General features: G+C 46.2%; 2 protein-coding genes across 2 annotated transcripts; one reads left to right on the top strand and one right to left on the bottom strand.

Annotated features, from left to right (window-relative positions):
- Positions 1–2,153: 2,153 nt before the first annotated feature.
- LOC144739306 (all trans-polyprenyl-diphosphate synthase PDSS2-like) lies at positions 2,154–9,570 on the bottom strand. The gene is given in 9 exon segments (XM_078622271.1): positions 2,154–2,348; positions 3,072–3,209; positions 3,426–3,446; positions 3,448–3,492; positions 3,494–3,594; positions 3,686–3,779; positions 5,208–5,406; positions 7,368–7,499; positions 9,368–9,570. Coding segments are annotated over 9 exon segments (1,128 nt in total).
- Positions 9,571–11,811: 2,241 nt separating this feature from the next.
- On the top strand, positions 11,812–21,452 carry LOC144739305 (sine oculis-binding protein homolog A-like). The gene is given in 6 exon segments (XM_078622270.1): positions 11,812–11,907; positions 13,420–13,534; positions 13,798–13,929; positions 15,332–15,483; positions 19,709–20,412; positions 20,414–21,452. Coding segments are annotated over 6 exon segments (2,238 nt in total).
- Positions 21,453–26,573: the final 5,121 nt, after the last annotated feature.

Here is a 26,573-nt window from a genome sequence, read left to right as displayed (position 1 = left end):
AAGTGATGCTGGCTGGTCAAGGAGTGATGAGATGTAAAGTTCAAAGGTAAAATGGTTGTTTGACACACACACACACACACACACACACACACACACACCCACACACACACACACACACACACACACACACACACAGCTGATATACACTATGGCTGCTGATGTGCTTTCATTAACTGTGTAATGATGCGTCTCTGCGGTGCCCTGATGTGTCACAAAGAGATACACCTAAGTCCTGTGCACACAACCAAGGGAAGGGGTCCGTGGGGGGCGCCAGCAGTGGGGGTGACGGCTGGCGAGAAGCTCTAGTGAGCAGCTCTTAACACAGCGAGGACCATTAAAGTGTCATTTTGAACCATCGGTGCTCATCTGCATGGAAAAGAGCAATCAGTCGCCGTCACTGGAAAATGACTTTAATCTGTCATCATCAGTGATATAACATCAGCAGGTGTTGCTGATCAACCAATCAGCGGAGGGACAGGTCAGGTGCAGAGTCGTTGTACTGACCACCTCACGTGGCACACACACTTGCACATTCTCACACACTAATGGTTTTACACTCTGAGGTGGAAGAATCAGACTTCAGAACAGTTTTAACCCAGAAAGTCATCTGATAATTGTGAATCTGGTTTGAATCTGGTTTGAACCAGCAGAGAGGAGGAACAGTGAGTCTACTACTTTCTTCACCTTATTCAACACGTTTCCAATAGAGACGCATTATCTGATGAGGCGCCATGTGACCTGACGGAGGGTGGCATGACACTGCAGTTTGTCTCATCATCTTTTCTGACAAGAAACAAACCTGGAAATCCACCCTCTTCTTCTGCGGTGGAAATCCTGCAGTGGTTTTACAAAGGTTCGGTCCTGAGGCCAAAGACAAACGCTCCAAAATGTCGTTCAGCACATCAGTACCGACATCGTCAGCAGAAAAACTGCTTAACATTTAACATCCGTGTCTTTGTGGAACTTTGCAGCAAAGTGAGTTTTGTTCAGTAATTCCATTTGTCGTTGCGTCAGTGTACCAGCTGTCATCCTTTTAACACCATGAAACGTTCCTGATGTCTCCTCACGGCCACCATGAATATTTAACCAGGAGCCTGAAGCATCTCCTCACTCTCACTGCGCCTGAAGGACGAGACCAGGGCAGAGACGAGCATCTCACGTCCCCTCATCTTCACTGCGACCTGGCCCACCACACCTACTCGTCCCTCCACCTCTCATCCTACATCCTTGTCCTCTTCAGGTCCTCCTGTTGTCGACCAGTTGAACTTTCGTGTCAGTGACGTGAAAAGAAGACGAGGGTAAAGGACTGAGAGAGACACAGTGAGGCAGCGCAGGTGAACAATAATGCTGAAAGTGTTTTTGAAAAACTTTAAAAGTTTCTGAAAAATCTCAAATCTTTTGTGTGAATTTGACTCAAAATTCACTTAAAGATTTTGTGTAAAAAAAAAAACCCCAAATTGATGTGGTAAAAACAACATGTCAGGATTCTCTCTCTCACACACACACACACACACACACACACACACGTCCTTCAGTGGATATGACAGACTGCTGCCAGAAGTGGCCTGGTTTCACACCTTGCCCCCCCCACCCTCCCTGCAGACAGCTGCCTGGGAAACCACAGCACACCCCCCCACACATGCACACCCTCTTGCCTCCCCCAGCTGGCGCCACGCTTGAGCTTGCAGCCGATCGATGGTCTATGCATTTCCTGTCCATTTGCTCGCGTCTCTTCATTAATAATTACTACTTGGCAGCGCTGCAGCGGCCTCACAGAGGAGGCGTGACCTTTTCCTGTCCGTGTCACAATCACACAATGGGGGGTGGGGGGGGGTACATGGTGGCACACATAGTACGCTGACAGAGATCGCGTACTCCTGGTATCACATACGCAATACAGAAATACCCACCACACACAAGGGTTGGTGAGCTGATAACTAACGACACACTAATGTCATGTGTGATGGAACGAGTCGCAGAACGACGTGAAGCTGAAGTGTCTTTAGTTCTTTAATGACCAACATCAAATATCACCGCAGGTCTGATAAATATCTCATCCAGATTCTCCAAACATGAGCCGGGGGTGAAGAAACAATCTGTTTCGAGTGTCACAGTCTCTGCAGGCACCGTGTGTGTGTGTGTGTGTGAGTAGGTCAGAATTTGGTGATGGCGGAGGCGATGTTCTCTAAGGCGGATCGAGCCTCGGAGTGGAGGGGAAAGCCTGGATTGCCTCCAGAGCCTTGTTGCCCATGGTAACAGCATAAGTCCAGCGCTGAGCTCACACCTTTCTCCGACCTCAACCGCCGTGAAAAGCTGCCGAGGGATGATAAACAGTTTGTGTCACTGAGCTGTCAGCAGAAGACGTTTCCTGTCCATTAGTAAAATACTTCTTTTGACCTGTGACTAATAAACAAAAAGAAACATGTGGATGAATTCATCATTTGTTTGTTTCTCTGTCTGAAGACAGAGACAGACAGACGAAGGGTCTCTGCATCGAACACAGTCCTGTCCCAGATTCCACGGTCCATCACAAACGTCCCCAGCAGTTTCACTGAAGGAGACTCACTCTGAGTACAAACGTCTCATAGCCTCAGTGTCTCCTCTCCACAAATAGTCCTCAGTAAGTTATCCTGCTCTGGTTTCACCCCCACCACACACCCCTTCAGACCCCCCCAACCTACACCTTCACTCCCCAACTGAGTCGTTTGACTTGAGTGACAGAGTGTCTGACGCGGTGAGGAAAGAGGAGAGAAGAGGAGAGAAGAGGAAATGCTACAGGTGTGATGAAGGTTCTGACCTGCGACACGTCCAGCTGGTTCCTCACTGTTCTCGCCTGGAAAAAAAAACAGGAAAAAAAAAAAATCACTGACTGATTACTGATTTTGGAGTTCTTCTAAACCACAAACAGGTGAAAAACGAGTGAGGGACGAATGAGGAATAAGTGGGGAGGACCAGTACCAGGATCAGCTTCTCAGACCTGTTAGATCTGATCCTGGTTCCTCATGAGACAATCTGTGAGACCTGCTGATCATCATCAGCAGGGTCTGTGTGTGTTGTGTGTGTGTGTGTACATGTACCTGCTGCACCTGCTGGTGCCACCTCTCCTGACCGACGATCTGACGGTGGAAAACAACGGGGGCGGACTTAAAACTGAAGGAGGCCGGCTCAACCACATTGCTTCTGACAAACGGCTGCAGGTCAAAGTTCAGCTGCGCATACACACACACACACACACACAAAATCTGTGTTATTATTCGTTAAGAGTTTTTCCCTCTGAAAACTGGTTTGTTGGAGCTCATCAGATGACAGTGAATGCAACATCAGGCCTGAAGTAAATGACATCACATGACGTCCACATCCAATCAGAGAGCAGAGCAGTTCTGTCATGTGACCATCAGCCAATCACCTTCCATCAGCCGAGTTACCTTGTGGCCCAGAGACAGGTGTCCTGCCGTACTTGAAGGCCAGTTTCTGAGACGCCCTGTCGTGATGAGGCCAGTTCCATTGCAGCCTGACAACTTTTAGCCAGCAGGGCGCCGTGAGACAGGAAGCTCTGCTCCTCCCATGCCGCCGTGTCCCACACCAACGCCCACACTGCTCTCCTACAGTCAATCAGAGCAGAGAGACCTGAGCTGGAACTGAGACTGAACAACACACACAGGATAGACACATGAACAACACATACTGTTCTATCAGTAATTTACCTCCATGTTACTGGAGTTCTCATGATAAAGTCCTTGGACCAGATCCCCAATGGCGCTGGAGATCAACTCCACCACCTGTTCACACCCACAGACACACACACAGGTCAAAGGTCGTCAGCTAATTTGTGAACAATCATGAGGATCTGCCAGACGAACCGATTAGCCGCTGACGACGTTGGAGATGAGGTGAATCAAATGTGATGAGCTGCTTCAGTTCATCAGTCTCACTTCCAATTAAAAACATATTAAAGCAAAATGCACATGTGAATTGACAGCGCTGATGTTCATCTGATGCTACATATAGTTTCCAGTCAGCATTTTAAAAGCAAATGTTTCCAGTCAGCATTTTAAAAGCAAATTAAAGACACATCTGGCTTTTATCCAGACGTCTGACACAATGTTACCCAGACTGTCCAAAACAAAACCTGTAGTTTTTAAAAAATATATTTTATTGATATTTCACTACTTCTATATTTTGTTGTCTGTTTTATTATTGTTTATTTCAATGTGATTCTGTTCACATTGTAGATTTTATTGTGAAGCTCCTCGGGCTGCATCAATTTATGACAGGTACTATCTAAATAAAGCTGAGAGGAGTTTGCAGCCGCTGAGAGGCGGAAACTACTATCAATGTTTCAGTTCCTATTGACTAAAAAATTCAGAAATAACTTTAGAGTCACAGTTTGAGGAGACGAAGGCAAGGGGGAAAAGCTTCTTCTTTTTATTAGTATTATTACAGAAGAATGATTTAAACTATTCACAGCAGTGGAGGATAGCAGAGGACAGAGGACAGTGGAGGAGAAGCTGTGCAGCGCTCAGAGGATAAATTTAGACGTCAGACGTCTGGTGACTCTGCTGCTCTGTCAGCTCTCAGACTCCTTTGGGGGGAAATATTGAGGAAACATGATCTTCACCACAAACCTGCTGGACAATATGTGACAGTATTACTGAGTTGCGTGTGTGTGCGTGTGTGTGTGTTTGTGTGTCTCCTCGTCTCCTCATGACTTGATTCCCAAATCCAGTCAGCTCGTGTTTTCAGACGGATCTGCAGAAGGAACCGGAGCTGGAGCGGCAGATTATTTTACAGAGTTCAAGTGGTGAAACCCGGAACTTCTCAAGGCCACGACACACAATCTGCACCCCCCAAAGGACGAGGCTGCTCCAGCTCCAGACTGAGGAAGAACTTATCTGAGGTTTGTGACAACGTGAACCAACAACCCAGACATCAACACCTCTCTGTGTAACTATGGCGCCCGTGTTTCCATTTCTGCAGTTTCAATAGGAGCAACCCCATAAAAACTGTGTGGGACGCAGGAAAACATCTACATCTGATTGATGCTTCTGAGTTGAATTAACCTCACATGACACAAACAGTCCAATCACAGCTGTTGTCTGTGGCGGTCCAAATTTCTGCAGAGGTGACGTCAGGCACCCTACGCTATCGATTTGACGCAGAAACATGACTCAGAATCTTTGAAGGAGACGTTCTGGAACAAACGTTACCTTGGTGTTGTTCAGCTGAGCCAGTCCCGTACACGCGTTGGCCAGAAGGAAGTCTCCGCTCAGGACGGCCATCTTGTTCCCAAACTCCATGTCCTTCAGCGGGCCGTCTGACGCCGTCCACTCCTTCAGGTCCACGATCCCTCGATGCACCAGGAACGCTGTGTGGATCAGCTCCGTGATCTCTGCCAGGTTCCGCTGGCTGAGACACAACAACAAAGACAAACCATGTGACCTCTGACCCCTTCAGCTCCGCCCCCCTCTGTGTCAGTCATTCACTGCCACTAAAGTATGAACATGAATACACAGCAACACACTGGTCACCATGGCAACAGCTGACAACAAGATGTCCAGACGTGCCAGCTGTCAGAAACACTCGTATGTCCGATAAGCGTGAACAGATTCTCAGGGAAAATAATATTTCATTGGAGTTTGTGGGATTTAATGACACTTGTAACATCAAAGGTGAAAATGAGTGAAACTGCAGCAGTGAATTCTTTGACAAACACGCAGTCAGGTTTCAAAATATGAATGACGTCTTTCATTAGCAAATAAGAGGCGGTGTTGAATCTGTGTGTGTGTGTGTGTTGATGGAGTGTTGGAGCCGCCGGGTTCGTGGATCTAATCAAAGCTGATTCAGTCGCTGCTGGAGGATAATTAACCAGCTCTCCATCTGCTCGCTGCGCAGCATCAGGACCCATCGTCCAGACAGGCTCCGCTGCGCTGATAGCCACTTAGCTTCTCTCAGCTGCACTCACACACACACACACACACACACACACACACACACACACACATTAAATAATGTCTAGAATGTCTCAATCACATCTATTGTCTGCTCAGTTTGTTGTTTGTTCAGTTTGTTGTTTGTCTGCTCAGTTTGTTGTTTGTCTGTTGCTGATTGTTCAGTTTGTTGTTTGTCTGTTCAGTTTGTCTGTTGCTTTGCAAAATAAAAAGAACTGTAGAGAAGACTGTCGAAGTTCACGGTGAACAAACCATACTGCGGTTCTTGGTGCAGTTAACCTTCATAATGATTTTTGAAAAGATTCCAGATGTGTTTGATGTTCAGAAACACGCCTCCTCATCACGTCTGATACAAAGAACATGTGAAGTGAACATGGTGATGAATGAATAAAGAAAGTTGTAACGCGGTGAACGGTCGGTTCAGTCATGTTCGTCGGTGTCTGGGGGACTTGGGGAGGGGAACAGTGACACAGGGCTGGTGTATAAATAGCTTTGGGGCCCTGTTGCATAGCAACTGATGCCATCTCCCTGAGATGCAACGCCCCTTCACCACGCCCCCCTCCCCCGCCCCCCCACTGCTGTGTTCCATTTTCCTCCTTCAGCAGCCGCCATCAAATCCAGCAGAGTGCTTGCACATCTGTCTGTTTGTACATCTATCGTTCTCTAGTTCTATGAACCATTCACCTGTCTATCCATACATCCATCTATGATGTATACATCTATCCATCTATGATGTATACATCTATCTATCCATACAGCCATCTATCTATCATATCTCCTCTGTCTATTATGTATACATCTATCTATCTATCTATGATGTATACATCTATCTATCTATCTATGATGTATACATCTATCTATCTATCTATCTATGATGTATACATCTATCTATCTATCTATGATGTATACATCTATCTATCTATCTATCTATGATGTATACATCTATCTAGCCATAGTTCTGTCTATCTATGATGTATACATCTATCTATCTATCTATGATGTATACATCTATCTAGCCATAGTTCTGTCTATCTATGATGTATACATCTATCTAGCCATACATCTATCTATCTATGAAGTATACATCTATCTATGATGTATACATCTATCTATCCATACAGCCATCTATCTATCATCTATCCATCATCCCTCTGCCGTACAAATGCTGTTTGTCAGGAGAAATTTTCCCTAGGAGAGAAGAGACAAGGAAAGAATAGAAGAGGAGGAAGAAGAGCTGAGAGGAGAGGCAACAAAAGGAGGAAGAGGAGAGGGAAGAAACGAAAGAAAAACTTGCAATGTGTCAGTTCATAAAATAATAGTGATGAATGTTGCTGATTCTAATCAGTGATCAATGGAACCAGAACAAGCTGCTGGAGCAGTCACCCACACCCACACGCAACACACACACAGTGAGTTTACCTGGGGTAGATGCCACTGACCATGTCCTGCAGCTGGTCTGAGGATGTAGGACTCGGCCCCGCGGCTTTGGACATAAGCAGGACAATCAGTCCTCTCATCTGAAGGTTGTTCTTGCTATCGGAGACAAAGCCTCTGTAACAAAACATAATCAGAGGAATTTATTTACTTGTCTGAACAGCATCCACTCAGTTTGACTGCAAAGTCCATTGTGTGTGTGTGTGTGTTCCAGTTTTCCAGTTGAGGGTTCTGTTGATGATGTTGATATTATTATATTTGTAGTTAAATGAGATACACTAAAGAAAGTGCACACAAATTTGACAAAGTTCATTTAAGTTGAGTGACTGATCAGCAGTTGGCACAGACACTTGATGAATTCAGAGGAAGCAGCAAACAAACATTTGTCCAACAAATCTGTGAGTCTGCCGAGTTTCACCTGTAGACCGACTAACGTCTGACAGAATAATTTTTTTTTACAGGTTCTGGTGTTCTGTGATGAACCAAACAGACACACATGCATGCACACACGCACGCAGGACCATAAAAAACACCTCTGATCTTGACCCCCCAGAAGCTTCTTGTCCATCAGATGCTCTCATTAGCGTCTGAGGCGGACCAGAGAGACGCGCCTCATCCTCTGCTCTACAACCAAACAACGTCAACCCCCCCACCACCCGCCATAAACACACATCCCCACACACACACCCTCCATAGGGGAATGAGGAAGAGAAAAAAATCAAAGAAAAACATAATACTGTATTTACATCACTATTCACAACATCAATCAATCAATCAATCCATCCTAACCAGCCAGTTAAGTCAAGTAGAAACTGGACATAAACTATTTACATGATCTGAAGTGTTAGTTGAACTAAAATCTTCTGTTCTAAATGTGTATTAAGTGTGTGTGTGTGTGTGTGTGCGCGCGCGTGCACATTAGGGGGTGACTCGCTGAGCTGCAGGTTTTAAGGAAAACAGAGGAAGCTCCACGAGGGTCTGACTGTCTGAGGTATTTATAGCTCAATGAGACACAGGAAACACAAACCACCCCCCCACCACCACCACCACTGTCAAGGTGTGTGGACCCCGCTCCACACACACAGACCTAAGAGGGTTGTGATATCAGGTTCAGGTGTGGAGGTTGTTTCACCTTGAGCTTGTGTTTCTCCGTCAGACTCAATCTGAGGACTCGCTGTTCTTATTCGTTTTTTTACGTCTCTGATTTCTTTTTGATCCTTCAGGCTTCAACAAACTGCTCAGATCAAACCTGGAAAACATGGATGTGGTGGAGGTCTGCTCGGACTGCTGACACACACTTCGCTTTGTTTCACACGAAGAACAAGTTGAATGTACAATCGTTCATTCACACACAGCTACATCCACAGCTAAAACAAGTGTGAGCGGCTCCCCTCTGTTTGCACTTTGATTAATACACCGGATTTCTGTTTGAGTCAATAAAAATAAATCAAGGATCTTATCACATGAGGAGCAGCTTGATTAAATTAAGATCAGATCAGATCATCTTTGTCCCACAATGGGAAAAGTTCCTGAATGACAATGGAGTATGAAAAAAAATGTAAATTCTAAATTTCAACCTCATAGAGTTTGTGTGTGTGTGTGTACACACACACACACACACACACACATATATAAATATTAACTCGTTTTACTTTTGCAGATGTTTGATATTGTACTTCTATTCTTCATCTGCTGTAACAAACACATTTCCCTCCAGGGATGGATGGATTATTTCTGATTCTGTTGTCAAGGTGAAGTTTGATAGATTCATACTTACAGATACATACAGAGTAAATATGTGGGACAGCTGATGCAGTCTGACGCTGACGTGCACGTTTATTAATACTTCATATGGAGGCATGTTCTGTTCTGTTCACCGAGTGGTTCTAATCGGAACCTCTGTTCCTGTCGGTGGATGTTGTTTCACAGTCAACTCCTCGGTGTCACGGCTCTTCGGGCCGGTGAGGTGAGTACTTCCGGTTTACCTGGCGGTGTTGAGCAGCGGATGCTGTGTCCCGACCAGCTTCCGCACGTGCATGGCGACGTTACTGAGCTCATCGCTGAGAAGACACCGGAGACTCATGAAGGACGTCGGATATCCGACCAGCTTCTCGGCGTCAGACACCACTTTGCTCCAGCTGGACAGTCCGCGGCCGGAGGGCGGTCCCAGTCCATGACCGGTGGACATTGGCCGCTGCCCGCTGCCAGAGGACTGTCTCCGGCCGGAGGACACCGTCCTCTGCCCGCGACCAGCGGCGCAACCGGCGCAACGCAGACGTGACCAGGAAGTTAACGACATGAAGTCTTCTCTTAAGGTTTAAAGTCGACACTCACGTGGACGTAGCTGGCGACAGACGGAAGTAATGAGTCGTTACAGCAAAGTTTTATATTCTCTGATGACCTGACAAACATACTCTATCCTCGTGAACTACCTGTCCCCCCCACACATAACCTGCTACTGCGTGCCGCCATCTTTGAAAACGTCATACGACAACGTAGTACAACGTCACCAAGGCTTTTCCGGTGAGCTCTTCCGTTCGGACTAATTTACCACCAAATTTGGTGGGAAAAAACAAGGTTCGATCTGTTATTAAATGTCAATAATTAATGAGTTTCGTGTTTTTCTTTCTGTTGCTGTGACATGTTTTTTTCCATATCCACATACTTGTAGTGTATTGTCTTGCTGACTAAATCTGTTTTTAATGATTCCAGACTGTTTTGGTTCATCTGTGTTCTGTCCCTCTCGTCAATGTCGACGTTTGTTCTCAAATGTTCCTGGTTTTCTCACATATGTTCCAATATCTGGATTAGTTTCTTATGATGTTATTAGTGTAATATGTGGTACATTGGCGTGCCATTTGTTTATTACACACGAGTTTTCCATTCTACAGTCACATCTGATACTCACTCTGGAGTGGAAAGAAGAGAAGAGTCAAAAGTCTGAATGTCTGTTGTTAACTAGTTAGAGTCTTAAACACAAGATTGGAACTGTTCTTTCATTTTAAATAATCAATAGCGTGTTGGGCTATGAAATATTGTGATATTTTAATGTATATCATCAGTCTGCTGCACACAATAAAACATTCATTTATTTGGGGAAGTTTCTCTGAAGACATTCCAACATGTAGCTTCCAGGTTTGAATTTTGCAGTGAACAATCAGCAGACAGCAACACATAGACGGTAACACTCCTGAACGACGTGGGACAGGATGTGTGTGTTGGCCCCTGTTTGTTACTCGGCTGCAGTGAACCAGCATCGAGCTGCAGGTTCCCTGCATCCAGCTCAATGTGCAGGTGCCTATGATGATTTTATTAATCCCATGAAGGAAGTTCACAATACAGCAGAAAACACCAGAAGAGGACAAAAAAAATCTGTGGGCGGTTCACTGCATGCAGCTTTAGTTTACTTCCATGCAACAGCAGCCGTTTACCTGCGTGCTGCAGCAGCAGGAGCTGTAGTTTACTTGTATGCATCAGCAGTAGTTTACCTGCATGTAGCAGCAGTAATTTTCCTGCATGTAGCTGTTGCAGTAGTTTACCTGCATGTAGCAGCTGTAGTAGTTTACCTGTATGTAGCAGCTGTAGTAGTTTACCTGTATGTGGCAGCAGTAGTTTTCCTGCATGTAGCAGCTGTAGTAGTTTACCTGTATGTGGCAGCAGTAGTTTTCCTGCATGTAGCAGCTGTAGTAGTTTACCTGTATGTAGCAGCAGTAGATTTCCTGCATGTAGCAGCTGTAGTAGTTTACCTGTATGTAGCAGCAGTAGATTTCCTGCATGTAGCAGCTGTAGTAGTTTACCTGTATGTGGCAGCAGTAGTAGTTTACCTGTATGTAGCAGCAGTTGTAGTTTACCTGTATGTAGCAGCAGCAGTAGTAGTTTACCTGTATGTAGCAGCAGTAGTTTTCCTGCATGTAGCAGCTGTAGTAGTTTACCTGTATGTAACAGCTGTAGTAGTTTACCTGTATGTAGCAGCAGTAGTTTTCCTGCATGTAGCAGCTGTGGTAGTTTACCTGTATGCTGCTGCTCCTGCATACAAGTAAACTGCTGCTGGTGCAGTTGACCTGCAGCTGCTCTGACTCGATACCAGAACAAGCCTGCCTACGATCACCATCGCGTCATATAATGTTTCAACGGACGCTCCGCCCCCTGTCTGACGCCCCCCACCCCTCCTCACCCCCTTCACCTAGCGTCTCCTCCGCTCGAGCAGAGGCGGATCACCGCTGCACGGACCGCGGAAGAAACAGGGAAAGGATGGAGAGCACAGCTCGGCACCGTGAGCCCGGAGCGCCGCCGCCGCTCGGTCCACTGAGGAGCTGCGAGACGTCCGCCGCCGTCTGGCGACACTAACCCCCCCCACACACCCTACCTCCCCCCGAACCCCACCCCCTGCCCCCCAACCGCAAATATCATCACAAGTCTCAGAGGAAACATGGCAGAGGAGGAGACGGAGGGAAGACCCCCGGAACACAAGAGAAGCCGCAAACCAGCGCGGCCGCTGAAGAGAGAGATCAATGAAGAGATGAAGGTGAGAGACAGAGAAGGAGAGAGAGAGAGAGATTGTGTGTGTGGAGGGGGGGACCAGCTGCGTGTGATTATTGAGTGTATGTGAGGAGCGTGAAGGTCTGTCAGCACTGAACACGCGCGCGCACATACACATCTGGATCCGGCATTGCGCACGCGCGCACACACCTGTGCAGAAGTTGTATTTATTTAACAGAACCAACAGATCCACTGGATGCATATTCACAAAGAGATTCTAAAACCAAGTTAGTGAATAGTCAAGACTGTGTGTGTGTGTGTGTGTGTGTGTGTGTGTGTGTGTGTGTGTGTGTGTGTGCGTGTGTGTGTGTGTGTTCTGGAATATCCGGTGCGTCAGTGAAGGCGTCAACATTTCCTCCACTACTATGAACACTAAAACCTGATGGCGCAGCGCGCGCGCGCGCGTGTGTGTGTGTGACCGAGACAGAGAGAGAGAGGCCGTGTCCGCTTTGTCTCCCTCTTCTCATTGTGAGCACAGAGCTGACGATGAGGATGGAGGCAGAAGCAGTTGATCACCGAGCATCAGTGGAGGCAGGAGATGACTGAACCTTTAAAAAAACTGCAGACGCACTCAGGTGCTTCTTTGGGACAACGTGCGTTCTCTGCTATTAAACCTTTGTTGAAAAAGATCATTGATCGTCAGCATCAAACGTTTTGATTTGAGGCTGACTGTTTGATCAAATGTTGATTTGTTCCATTAAGGTGTTGGATACATTTTCCAGGTTCCGTTCTCAGGAAATTGACAACCTGAGAGATAGACAGATAGAACCTGATAAAACACAAATCACAATATGTTTGTATCACATGATCAGTTCCCTAGTCAGGTGTGTTGAGACAGAAAGTCTGTGAGGAATCAGGTCTAGATAAGTCAGATCTAGAACCTGAACGCCTCCAATCACGTGACAAGGAAAGGTGGGAAGAGAAGTAGAGGAGGGGAGAGAGGGAGTAGGAGAAAGGGAGAAGGAGAGGAGAGAACAGACATTCACCTCACATGTCCTCTTACACACCTCCCTGATAGACAGCAGAGCCTCTGATTGGCTCCTGTTGCATCATGTGACTCCGCAGGTTCATCTGAAGCTGCTGTGGTTTGAGCAGGTCGTCATAGAAACGAGCTGGTTCAACCTCTGCAACAGAAAATGGGGTTTTCCTGTTTTTGTACACAGAAACCAGCTGATTTGAGACAAAAATGTTGTTTGTGTTTAAAAAGGATCAAAAGTCACACTCCTTCAGGTACAATCTGAACAAAAATAAAAACTGAGCACTCCCTGTGTGTATGTGTGTGTGTGCATGTGTGCATGTGTTTGTGAGCTGTAAACTTCCAGCATGTGTTTTTAGCTCATATAATGTTTCAGTGGACGTTCCGCCCCCTGTCAACCGTTGCTGTATTTTTTGTTAGAAACCTGTCTTTTATTGTTCAAGGAACAAACAACTAGAAGATCTGTATTTTTTTTCATTTGACTCAGTTGTAACTACTGGATGTTTTGTTTGTTTCCTGCAGAGTTTCGCAGAAAACACCATGAATGAGCTGTTGGGCTGGTACGGCTACGACAAGGTGGAGCTGAGAGATGCGGAAAACCTGGAGACAGGAGAGACACCTCAGCATGTCCTCAAAGGTATGGGAAACACTGATGACCAGCTTGTAGCACCCAGTGTGTACTGTCCAGTGTGTAACGCCCAGTGTGTATCACCGGTCCTAGTGTGTAATGTAATGTCTTCACTGACAGACACTAGAGTCACTCAGGAGTCTTCCATCTGTTCAACAACTCAGCAGCACTGTTAGTGGGCGGGGCTTATGTCTTTGGCATCACATGACTTGCGCCATGAAATGTCTTTCTTTCTTTTTTTTCTTCTGTTGCCTGCCTGCTGTGGGGGTCAGGAGAAAATGGTTCTCCTGAACGGCTGTCCAGGAACGGACTAACAGAACCCTCCGGTGCAGCGTCCAGCTCCTCTCCTGGCAGCTTGCACCCTGCCCCAAGGATCCCCTCGCCGCTGATGAAGACCCCAGCAGGTAGGAGGCACCGACAGGAAGTGACATGTGATGTTTGTGTTTCTGAGCTGACCAGATGTTTCAAAACCACCAAACTCATTCAAAGCAGAACTGGAGCTGATTCAGAGCTGAAGTCGACAATATGATTGTTCAACCCTTTAACACTGATTGCATCCCCAGTGCTACATTTGTACTAGCATACTTTGGAGTACCACAATTACGTGACTATTCGTGCCATGAGAAAACGTCAAATGGTTCATGAAAGGTGCATTTGGTTCCTCTACCTGCTGTGAAGACGGAGTTAGAAGAAGGAGAAAACATTGATCCGTTCCCAGAAGTTTAGAACTATGGTGTGAGTTGGTAAACTTTCAGGAACTGGTCGACGTTTTGTCCTCCTAGACATCAGACGTTTTGTAGCTCCTTCTTCACACCAGGTAGGGCATGAGTGTAACTTCTCAGCTTTCAGAAACAGTTCAATGTTTTCTGATTGTTGTGCAAATAGTCCCGTATTTACAGTACTCCAAAGTACGCCAGAGTGAATGTGAAGGCAGTGATAGCCAGTGGCGTTAAAGGGTTAATTTGTGTTAGTACGTGCACAGGAGCAGGCAGCTAATATGTGCACAGGAGCAGACAGCTAATGAGCAAGCTACCTGCTGTAGTATGCGTCCCACCTGTCCCAGCGTCCTCGTCCCCCAGCAGCTCTCTGAGGAAACGTCCTGTTCCACCGCCAAACCTTCATTATCTCCTGCAGGAGGTCGTTTGAGCACCGGCAGAGGCAGCGGGTCCCGCTAGTCCTCAGTCGGTTGGCAAACAGATGGTGGTGGTGGTGGTGGTGATGTGTGTGTGTGTGTGTGTGTGTGTGTGTGTGTGTGTGTGTGTGTGTGACCCCTCATGCCTCCCCCTCCAAACACACACACACCTGCCCTCCTCCACATAGACGATGCAGGAGGTTGATGGTTTTTCTGCACAAGATGTTTGAGAAGTTTGCCTCATCTGCCCATTTGTTTATGCACTGTATGTTTGCCGTCATGCAGCTATGTAAGGCGTCTTTGAGTATTTAGAAAAGCGCTATATAAAATCAGTGTATTACTATTATTGTTCTTATTATTGTCATTGATGGAGCTGCAGACCGGCTTGTTTACACATATTTGCACACACATTCTTTGTCATTATTCATTTTTTGTTTTGTGTTTGGGATTCAAATTATTTGTTAAAAACAGAAGAAGAAGAATGGAATAAATCCTGCATGAAATATTTGTGACACTGTTGGAAACAATCAACTATACCATGGCTTAGCAGCATTAACTAAAACTATTATGTGTATTTCTGTGTGTACAAGTGCTCATGAATGAAGTACAACACGCGCACGCACACACACACACACACACGTTTTAAATGAATCTTTCCTCCTGGGTTCTTTCAGATGAAGATTCAGCCAACCTGCAGATTCTTTGTGCCTGGTGCCAGAAGGTTGGAGTCAAGCGTTATTCTCTGAACATGGGCAGCGAGCTGAAGAGTTTCTGCAGCGAGAAGTGTTTTGCCGCCTGTCGCAGAGCCTATTTCAAGAGAAACAAGGTACAAACGCGAGTCACCAGCTGAACACATGAACGTTTCTGTAAGTGCTCATCAGGGAGATACCAGGAAAAGCTGGAGGATGTTGTGTGAATTCTCACATGCAACTGGACTTTTATCAAACCTGATGCGTCATAAAACACTGGAATTTTTTTTCAAATTTTTTGATTCACAAACTCTCTTTGTTCAAAAGCGCCTGCTGTGGTGTCGTGACGTGAGTGTGTGTACCAACTTTACGTTTCATTCAGTTTGAGTTTATGAACGTGATGTGAGACAGGAAACAGCATATGAAAAGATGCTGATAGCTGGTTCAGTCAGAATCCGATCAGCTGGTTTGACTTAGTACGAAAACCCTGTTTTTTCTTCTGTCTGTCACATGCACAAACACACACACACACACACACACACACACACACACACACACACGCTGATCTGTCCTGTTGTCCATTGACCTTGAGTCATCTGGTGTCAACCAAGAGCTGCTGATGTACAGAAGCAACTGTTTGATTTGAACTCTGAGGAACACGTAAAGTGACTTTACAGGTGTGTGTGTCGGTGTGTGTGTCTGTGTGGCTGTGGTGTCAGTTGATCTGATGAAACATTGAAGCAGCTTCATCAGTCTGGTTCTGCTCGGGTGAAGACTTCCAATGAAAAATCAAATCAGTCAAACAGGAGATAGAAAGAGGCCAGGAGTTTGTCAGGTCACTGTTGCAGCACCCTCACACACACACACACACACACACCTCCATCAGTGTCTCCCTGCAGCTCCCCTCAGGCAGGAGGGGGCACAGCGCCACTTCCTGTCAGTCCACAAATGTCACGTCATCTGAAAACCTAAAACACACACACACACACACACACACACACACACACACACACACACACGCTGGAGCCTTGAGGCCTGTCAGGTGGGGAGGGGTGATTATCTTGTAGCTCCCAGTTATTTCTGCTCAAACACTCGAACGTGAGTCACAGGAACCAAACTGAGGTCGGTTAAGTCCACAGAACTTCATCTGTCTGTGTGTCTGTCACTCTGTGCGTGTGTGTCTGTCTGTGTGTGTCTGTCTCTATGTCTGTCTATCTGTCTGTGTGGCTCTGTCTCTGTGTCTGTCTGTCTTGCTCTGTCTGTGTGCCTGACTGTGTGTTTTTCTGTGTGTGTCTTTCTGTCTGTCTCTGCGTTTGTCTGTGTGTCTGTCTCTATCTGGTCGTTGCCAACACCTCATTAGTACAATATGCAAATGAGCTGGCAGAGACTGAGGGTCAGAACACAAACTGGAGAAAGAATAAACACAAAATGGTGCATCGTGTGTGTGTGTGTGTGTGTGTGCACGCATGAGAGAGAGACAGAGAGGAATGATAGGAAGGATCTCAGGGTTTCATTCAAAGTCGATGACACCTTGCTGTTGTTATTGTTGTTGTTGTAACAGACAAACACAAGATCAATGTTTCCTGAGAAAACATATCATTTGTTTGCAAGCTAATGAACTGATGAACTGATTAATTCTGTTTCCTGTAGAAATATTTACCTGACCACAAATATCAGCTGGTGTGTTTCAGGGTCAAAGGACGTGTCAGTGAAACACAAACTCATTATGTCCCACCTGCAAAGCACAGGAAGTATGTTGACATACAGGCAGTACAGTACAGGAAGTACAGTATAGTACATTGAAGTACATCAAAGTACAGGAAGTACCTTGAAGTACATTTCATGTACTAAAGAACCGTAATCACATTGACTCACTTAAATGTTTCTGTTTGTCCATTTTTCATTTCCTATTTGCTTCATGTGTCTGTCCATAAAAAGAAGACGTTATTTCTCCCCTCAGGCAAAAGGTGACCACGGCCTTGGTGGGAAATTCCCCCCCCTGCTCTTCTTTGCTCAGGACTCGTCCCGACCTGTCTCCAGGACAAACATCGATGTTCTTGTAAGGAACTTTCACCAGCAGTGAGACTCTGACACCTGAAGGCTGCTGCTCTCACACCTTAACCTGCTTCTTCGTCTTCTTCACATCACAAGCTTGTCTGACCTGTCCACGTTGTCTCACCTGCCCACGTTGTCTCACCTGTCCACGTTGTCTCACCTGTCCATGTTCACCTTCACAGTGTCACTCTGCAGGTTTTATCAAATGGACACGTTCTGACTGTGTCTTTAGAGGATCAGACGTGTCTTTGAGGGATATTTATTGATCAGGTAGAAATGAACAAACAAGGATCAGTCAGATCATCCAGATGTGCAGCGTTTCCTGACTAGATTTACAGAGAAACCTCTTGTTCCTGTTTGTCTTTTGAGCAACTACCAGCATCCATTAAAGATGGATGCTGGTAGTTTTGGACAAAGACCAGTCTGTACAAACTGACCTTTGATCCATTCTCCTGATTGTAAAACTTTAAGCCTCTTCAGCCTTGTATGAATGATGTTAGAGTCTGTATTTTTTCACCTTCCACGACCTCTGAACCTTCTTCTTCTTCACGTCCTGTGAACCTTCTACCAGTGAACAATTCACTTCTTCTTCACTTCTCACGTCCTCTGCAGTCAGATTCTTTCCTTCTCAGCCTGAAATCTTCTCATCTTCCTTCATACTTTCTTCTTGGTTTCTCTGTGTGGCTGCATGGAGAACATCTCCTCACCTGTCAGTATGAGTCCACTGGACACAGAGACGCTGAAGCAAAGTGCTCAGGTGTTTGCACATGTTGGGAATCCTGACATTTCATGTGTGCAAACAGTGAAACTACATCACCCACGGCTGGAAATAAATGAGCATAATTAAAATGAACTGAAAACATCTGTGAGCAGGAGAGCGGAGGCTCAACTCCATCAACGTAATGTGCAGAGGCTCAGTCACGGAGCAGAAAACCGTTAAGTGCTCTTCATCTGTCTCTGAGCCAATCAACATTTATTATTTAAAACTCGCCAGCACCTTTCAGACACAGTCGAGCCTCATTGAGTCCGATAATGTAGAACATTGACATCTGATGAGCGTCGTCTCCAACTGATGTCTTATTCACACGTTTGTCCTGAACCAGAGCGTTTACCTTTTCACTTTACATCTGAGTGGCACTGACGCTGTTAAACACAGAGTCTGTGAAAACGTCATCATTCTGATTTAAGTCACAGATTTTAGATGTCCACTAATGTTTCACACATTCACAGTTTGATTCTGTCACGCTGAAATGACTCTGCAGTCCCTATTCTATTGTCTGGATACGTTTAACATGACACCTGCAGCTCAGGACATGGTCATACTATCATAGCATCTGATATGAGCATCAGGTGCTAGCACAAGGCGCTAGCAGTAGGAGCTAGTGTTTGAGGAAATGACGTTCACACCGCTCAGCTGCAACACACACACTCCACAAATTACACTCATGGATCCAGAGGGATGTTGAGATTTATGTTTGTTTTTATGCTTCAGCTATTGTTAATGTGATGTTACCATGGTGAAGAGCAGCATAATGTTGTGTCGCTACCATAACAAAACCGTGTGGCATTTTTAAACAGACGGCAGATGCAGGTGTGAATCTTCTGCAGCAGGTGAGAATGGTCAGGTGTGAATGTTCTGCAACATGCGTGAATTTTCTGCAGCTGTGAATCTTCTACAGCAGGTGTGACTTGTCTGCAGGTGCAAACATTCTGCTGCAGGTGTGAATGTTCTGCAGCAGGTGTCAATCAACCAGTGTTGCTCTGCGCTGTGCAAAGAGAGGCGATCTACGTTGTGTCTTGAGTGCATTAGCATTCAGCAGGCGCGTGAAGGGTCGGTGTGATGGATGTATGTCGTTGAGGAGCCTGACAACTGATTAATGCTTTAATTATCTCCAGAGGACCTGCCCCTCCTCCTGCAGCAGAGTGAGTGTGTGTGGCCTGACGAGTGAAGCTGTGTTCAGGTCTCGCCCAGCGCTCTCTGTCGCCAGGGTCACATTCAAACCTCCACTGGAGAAAAGGTCTGAAATCAGTGGATGACAGAGGTTCAGCAGGTGGTTTGACGGTGTTTGCTGCAGGAAAATGTTTTTAGATTCACTTCAGCGTTTGACCTCCACATGTCTGAAGACACGTAGTAGGAGCAACATTCTCCGGTTTGTATCAGAGGTCAACTGCAGGTGAACTGAGAGGTCACATGACACTGTGTGTATTCCTGCAGACCAAAGCGGGTGTGTTTGTTTGTGTGTGTGTGTGTGTTTGTACGTGTGTGCGCTGACTAATCCGGAGTACCCTGTGTGTTTCTGATTGCAGGTGTGTGACTGGTGCAAACACATCCGACACACAAAGGAGTACCTGGACTTCGGCGCTGGTGAGCGCAGACTTCAGTTCTGCAGCGCCAAATGTTTGAACCAGTACAAGATGGACATTTTCTACAAGGAGACTCAGGCGGCGCTGCCGGCCGCGCTGTGCAACCCGGGACCTGGGGGGGAGGGGCCGACAGAGTGTGGTGGGGGGTTACAGCTGCTAACTCCTGAGTCGTGGGGAACCCAGCTAACGGACTTGCGGCGCAAAGCCCCTTCCCCGGGGGGGCCGCCCCCCTGCTCCTCCGCCGCCACCTCCACCTCGGACGCTGCCTGTTCACTCACCTCCTCCTCTGCCAGGATCCCCACCCCCCGACCCCATGAGAACCTCACACTCCCCCCTCCACCTATGAGCGCTTTGCATCCAGCGGTGGGTGGGGGGGCCAGCCGGCCCATGGTGATGACCCCCCGGGGGCCAATGCCTCTGCCTCTGTTCATGGAGCATCAGATGATGCAGCAGATGCGTCCGCCATTCCTCCGCCCCCCCGTCCACCCGGCCGGCCCCCACAGCCCCCTGTCGAACACCATCATCCCCGGGATCGCCCCCCCACCCCCTCCAAGGACTCTTGGTCCCACCTCCAGCCCCATGCACAGACCGTTGATGTCTCCTCACATCCACCCTTCCTCCAATCCCAACCCTGGCATAATGCCCCCCCCACCCTGGTCTCCCCATCCCAGGACTTCCTCCGTTTCCCCCTGTCAACATGATGCCCAATGGGCCCCTCCCTCTCCCCCCATTGATGAATTTCAGCATGCCATCGTTGGCGCCTCTGGTGCCGCCACCAACCCTCCTGGTTCCGTACCCAGTTATTGTCCCTCTACCGGTTCCGATCCCCATCCCGATCCCAATCCCCTTTGACTCCAAACAGTCCCGAGACCAGCCAGAGGACGTCTCACCCTCCAGCTCTGCTCTGGGGTCAACTGGGCCACAAAGTCCAGGTTCTTCTGGAGAAGATGGAGGCGACCAGAACCAGAAAGCAGAGCTGGGTTTTGTGGAACAAAGCGGGTCGGCTCTGGTGGACCCGACGGTCAAAGCAGAGGAGATGTGGGGACACATGGGTCTGCCCAGAGGACAGATGGACGGGGTGGTGGACCTCACTGTGGGACACAAACCACCGAGTCCACAGGAACTCCTTCCTGCAGTTCACATCAAAGTTGAGGCAAAAATCGAATCTGGATCTTCACCAAGTTTGGAGCTGGGGAGGGAAGAGAAGGTTGGAGCAGAAACATCTGCTCCAACCAACAATGACTCCTCTTGTAACAGGGATCATCCACCAGAAATGCCCCCTCCAACAAGCCCCACCGGGTCGCGTTCCTTCACAGTGAACGGGTGGCGCTCTCTCGATCCGCCTTCTGCTGCGTCTCCTGACAGAAGAGATGGACATGAGCTGGAACAGGAAGCTGTGAAAGAAAACAACTGCTCGTCTGCAGACAGCGAGCGCGTGATGAGACGCAGCCTGGTGAAGGCTCCGTTGACGGACGCAGACGACGGTTTGGAGGAGGGTGAGCATGGGTACGCTCTGCCGCTGCTGTCCGCTGGAGGCTGCGTGCTCATCCAGCCTGTGCAGAAGCCCAGCGACAGAACAGCCATCCTGTCCTGCTCCATCAGCGCACCGCTGTCTGCTGCTGGCAGCAACGAGCTGCAGCCACCGCTGAAGAGAAGATGTTTGCGAATCCGCAATCAAAACAAATGAGGTTCCTTCATTCCAGAGACAAAAACATTTATGGGAAGAATGAAGAACATGTTTCTGTATGTTTGTTCCTGATGACTGCATCAGACACTGCTCCAACGTGTGTGCGTACACACACACACACACACACACACACACACTGTCGACCAGCAGCACAGATCACTTTCAGCAACTATTTACGACTTCATCTGTGTCATAGAACCAACTGCTTCGTCTGTAGGCCGACACTGGAAACACTGAACTGACTGGATGCTGTGGCCTGCAGGATCAGGTGCACGTCACCTTTGACCTGGCTCATCTTCCTGCTTCACCTCATGTCTCCATGTCCATTCCCCCATGTCCCTTGTCATGGGGCTGATGTGTGTGTGTGTGTGGTGTGTGCGTGTGTTGTAGGGGGATGTGAAGACGGACGGAAGTTCAGAGATGAAGCATGTCCCAGGATAAAATCAGCTGTGAGGAAACACAGAAACCTTCACCAGCAAAGAATGTCACGAGGGTGAAATATGCAAACTGAGCATGATTCTGTGGCTTCTATTCGTTTTCTATGAACTCACATGTTTGTTGCACTGGAACGAGACGACACACGTTTTTACGTGGAGTGAAGAGACGTTGCAGCCACTCAGCAGATGTACAGACTCATTGCTGTGGTGATGTTGCGTTGCTGGTACATTGAATGAAGACAGAACATGTTTTTTTCATAAATCCTTTGGGACCTGCTGGGAGAACTGACGTTCCAACTGAGAAATATTTACAGCATCACAAAAAATGAATTATTTCTGAAAATATTTCTCCACATGTTTACATTATGCATCGAGTTCCAGGTTTGTCAGTAATTTGTTGGATGTTAAATCCAGAATTATTGTTGATGCTGCGTCGTCATCCTGCTTTGTAACCCATTTGATTCGATCAGACTTTAATTCAGTATTCTTGTATGTGAGAATGAGACGATGTGACGTCACATGACAAACGTCACCTTTTTGAAACTCGCTGCCAAAACAAACACGTATTTGGAACAAGGGAAATGAATACAAGTTCTCTGTGGACCTGTTCTGTGTCACTGAGGCTTCATAGTTTGAAACACACATGCACACTGTTCACACATGTATGTATGTGTGTGTGTGCACTGGAGGTTTGAGCTGCAGGTGAACAGACTGTAACTGACTTTCTTAGCATTTCCCTGCTGCTGCTGCTTTCTTCCAACAAAGACAATTCAAAAACTATTTGAACCTACTTTCAGAGCAAACTGCTGCAGAACTCTGTGTGTGATTCTTTTCCTACACACATCCACCAATCAGAAACTGGCATGTGAAGGACTCTATTTGAATTAGTCATTTGAGGTCCTGAAACATTATACACTCCTGTTCAATACTGATTTGTGTTGTACAAATGCAGCTAATTAACAAATGAACAAATGACTGACAATACAATTAATAACAAATCGTAATACAGAAAATCATATATAATAAATAAAAACAAACTTTGTAGAGCTTCATATTGAAAGGGAAAAAATAAACCACATAAATGTTGAACTGTTCCTTTAAATCTGCTCCTGGTGGGAACAAACATTGTTGTGTAATGTCCTCTGGTGTCCACCAGTTGTAGTCATTGATCTGCAGTTACTTTCCTTATGACACATTTTACACTGAATTCAAAAAGTGTGGAAGGTGGCACACACACACATAGACATGTACTGTACAAACACATGCACGAACGCATGCACACACACATACACACATGTACAAACACATGTTCTGGTCTGAGCTGTGAAACTATAGCTGAATCTTTGTGAAAAAGTTGACATCCTCCACTTTATGCAAAGACAAAGTCCAGCAGCACTGACGGAGACAAAACATTCCCACACAGACACAGTCTCACAGGACCTGACATCACAGACACAGTCACACAGGACGTCATGTCACATTTCACACAGAGAAGTTGCCTTAACTCTGAACTCCTGCTGGTATGATCTCCAGTCAGATGACTCTCGTCTTTGTACAAACTCACCATCAACACAAACGTTGGTGTCTCTGTGTCAGTGTGATGAAGATCTGCTTTTTCTGTAACTTGTATGAATGTCACACTTTGCTAAGAAAAAACTCCCACGTCCTCATTCCCAAACATCCACTGTTCAATGTTTTAACTTGTGATTGACTATCAATCTTGTTGTGTACATTTTATAAGTACTATCTATTGTTGGAAGGTTTTGCATTTGCAAATAACAAAAAACAAAAAAACAAAAGATGACCTGAGCATTATATCATTATATTCTAATGTAAATGCTGGTGAAATGTTTTTTTTTTACATTAATAAGAAGAAAATAGTGATCTAAGGACACATCTTTTTATTATGACATTGTACAAAAACCCAACTTGTGTCCCAACTTGCTTTGGAGAATAATTCATTTTGTGTTGTAACAGAACGTGTTGGATCCAGTGAACTGCTCATAAAGACAAATAAACAAGAGACACACGTCTATTTCCATGTGTTTCAGTCAGTGATCAGCTGTAGAGAACCACACACGTTGACAGACAGACAGTAACGATCAATAGATTTGAACAAGACTGCTGTTGACATTTGCTTAATATGTTCACAGAACTTAAACACAACATCACCCAGAGATAAACAGTGCATTCATAGTATCTGACCTCTTAATGGGAATCCATGGCAACAGGCTGACCTGCTGTTTAGTTTCCTGTAGGTGGCGTTGTTGGATTTGTTGGGTCCCAAAGCTTCTCATGCAAACAGACTATATGGCCCCCTCTGTGAATTCCAAATAAAGAAAATACTGAATGCATCACTTCCTGTTTGTTCGGTGGAAAAACGCACAGCTGTTTATTCGAAACTGATTACATCACAGTTCATCAGTTCAAGGTGAATCACTGTTAAATCAAGAAACGTAATCTGAAATTTCCTTTTTTTATACTTTACTGATAAAACAGACATGAACACAGAGTTTTTAAGGAATAAACTCCAGCTTTTAATAATGTTGCAGTAGCAGGATTCAAAGACCAAATAATATTATATTATATAACATATGCAATATTATATTTATTAAAATAAATACATCGATAAGAAATGAAGGAAATGTTGTACTATTAATATCTATTATCAAACACTACTACTACTGATAAAATATATATATTTTTTTACAGTAAATAGTAAAATGTGGTCCAAGTGCAGACGCGCGCGAGGACAGGACAGATGATTCATGGGTAACTGAGTCCTCTATGTGATGACGTCAAAGTGAGGTGTGACTCCAGTCTAGTATGCGCGCGCGTGTGTCGTTCCCAAACAAACAATCCAGCAAAGTTTGAGTGAATAATAATAAAAACACCAACGAACTTAACAAATGTGAAAAATACGAGAAAAGACCCGTGAGCAACGCGCGCACGTGAAGCGCAGAGCGCGGGAGCCGCCATCGCGTCCTCTCACACAAACTAAGTGAAACTAACGGACCTCCGGCGGCTTGAATGGGCTCGAATCAGCACGAATTGTCCTCCTAAACCGAATCCAGCGCGTTCGCGGGCGGTCAAACCGTGAGGGGAAGTGGAGGTGCGGGGGGCAGAGGAAAACGCCCCCGCTGCCTGTTGCTGCGGTCGGGTCCGCACGTTCAAACTTTGTGGTCGAGTTGTAGGAGTTAGGCTGGCGTCATTAACGGGAGATGCTTCGTGTTTGGTTTTGTACGTTAGCTGGAAGCTAAAGAGCTGAAGCTAGCAGTGCTCCGCTGTCCGGACACTGGAGTGTGTCTGGGCTCTTTTCCTCGGCTTTGTGCTCGCTGTTCCTGCTGGAGTCGGGCTGGGAGCCGCTGGGCCCGCAGCCGTTAGTCACGAACAAAGAGCCCACAAACACCTTCACGTTCATCCCGAATTTTCCCGAGCGACGCCGCAGACATGTCGCTGGGCGCGGAGAGGAGGATGGAAACCCGCCTGAAGAGGCTGGAGGACATGATCCGAAACCCGAGGTCTGCCCATCAACCTGGAAAGTTTGCTGGTGAGTCGACCTGTGGCTCTCGTTCTCCTGATTTGACGAAAACTGCGCTTTTCTGCACATTGTAGGGACACGTATGTAATTTGCACTTTTTCAAACGTGTTTCCTTGATTGTGACAGTTTGACGCAATTAGCATAATAATGTCATACATCTTTTATCCTGTGGCGATGCTCTATTGATTGTCTTCAGCTGTTAAACATGGTGTCTGGTCTGTACATTCTCATTTGATGGAACACAGTACACGAGGCTGTACTGTAAAACAGGCCTGAAGAGAACTACAGACTGTATAGACCGACTACAGACTGTATAGACTGACTACAGACCATATACAGACCGAGTACAGAAGTACAGACCATATACAGACCATATACAGACTGATTACAGATCGACAACAGACTGCAGATGTGCCCCTTATTCTCTGGAGCGTGTCCACAGATTAGGATTAACCAGCAGAGAATGTCCCATTGAGTCTTAATGACTCATATTTTTTGTCTGGACCCTGGAACATTAGTTCAGATTCTCTGCTGATGGAGAGGGAAGAAGAAATCTCTGTGAGCATCCCAGTCAAACACAGGGAATCTGACTGATGTAGACATGTCCCGATCTCTGAAAATCTTATGTTTACTTCTGCTTTCCTGACACAAACATAAAGTATAATACTCAGCTAAAACCAGATTCATGTTCACTTTTCTTCATCAGACATGTCTTCATAAACAGATATTGCTGGTTAAAATCTGGACTGGCTTAGCGGTCAGGTCCGGTCTTACCTGATGTAGGAAGACTGTGACACCTGAAAAACTTGCATATTCATACAAACCACACACCTGTGTTTAAATCCAGTAACCTGACCCTCACATGAATCAATCATCTCCAGTGGAAAGAGAATGAACATAAGGACTCAAGTTGAGGTTACTGGATTTGCACCTGTAGGTAGATTTGTTAGGCAGTTTACAGCAAAGAATACCATCCATCTCTCCAGTGAAATTTCCAGGAGTGCATGCACATTTTTATTTGCATACTCATTTTCACCACTGTGATTAATGGCAACAGTGTGCGACTGTACTTTATTTAGTTTCAGCATTCGTTGGTTCTGCTGCTGGTGTCTTTCGCAATGCCCCCCCCCACACACACACACA

This window comes from Lampetra planeri, unplaced genomic scaffold (genome assembly GCF_965212315.1).
Source record: "Lampetra planeri unplaced genomic scaffold, kcLamPlan1.2.h2 scaffold_1423, whole genome shotgun sequence".
In the NCBI taxonomy this organism is placed as follows: Eukaryota; Metazoa; Chordata; class Hyperoartia; order Petromyzontiformes; family Petromyzontidae; genus Lampetra; species Lampetra planeri.
This window is presented reverse-complemented; position numbering and strand designations above follow the sequence as displayed.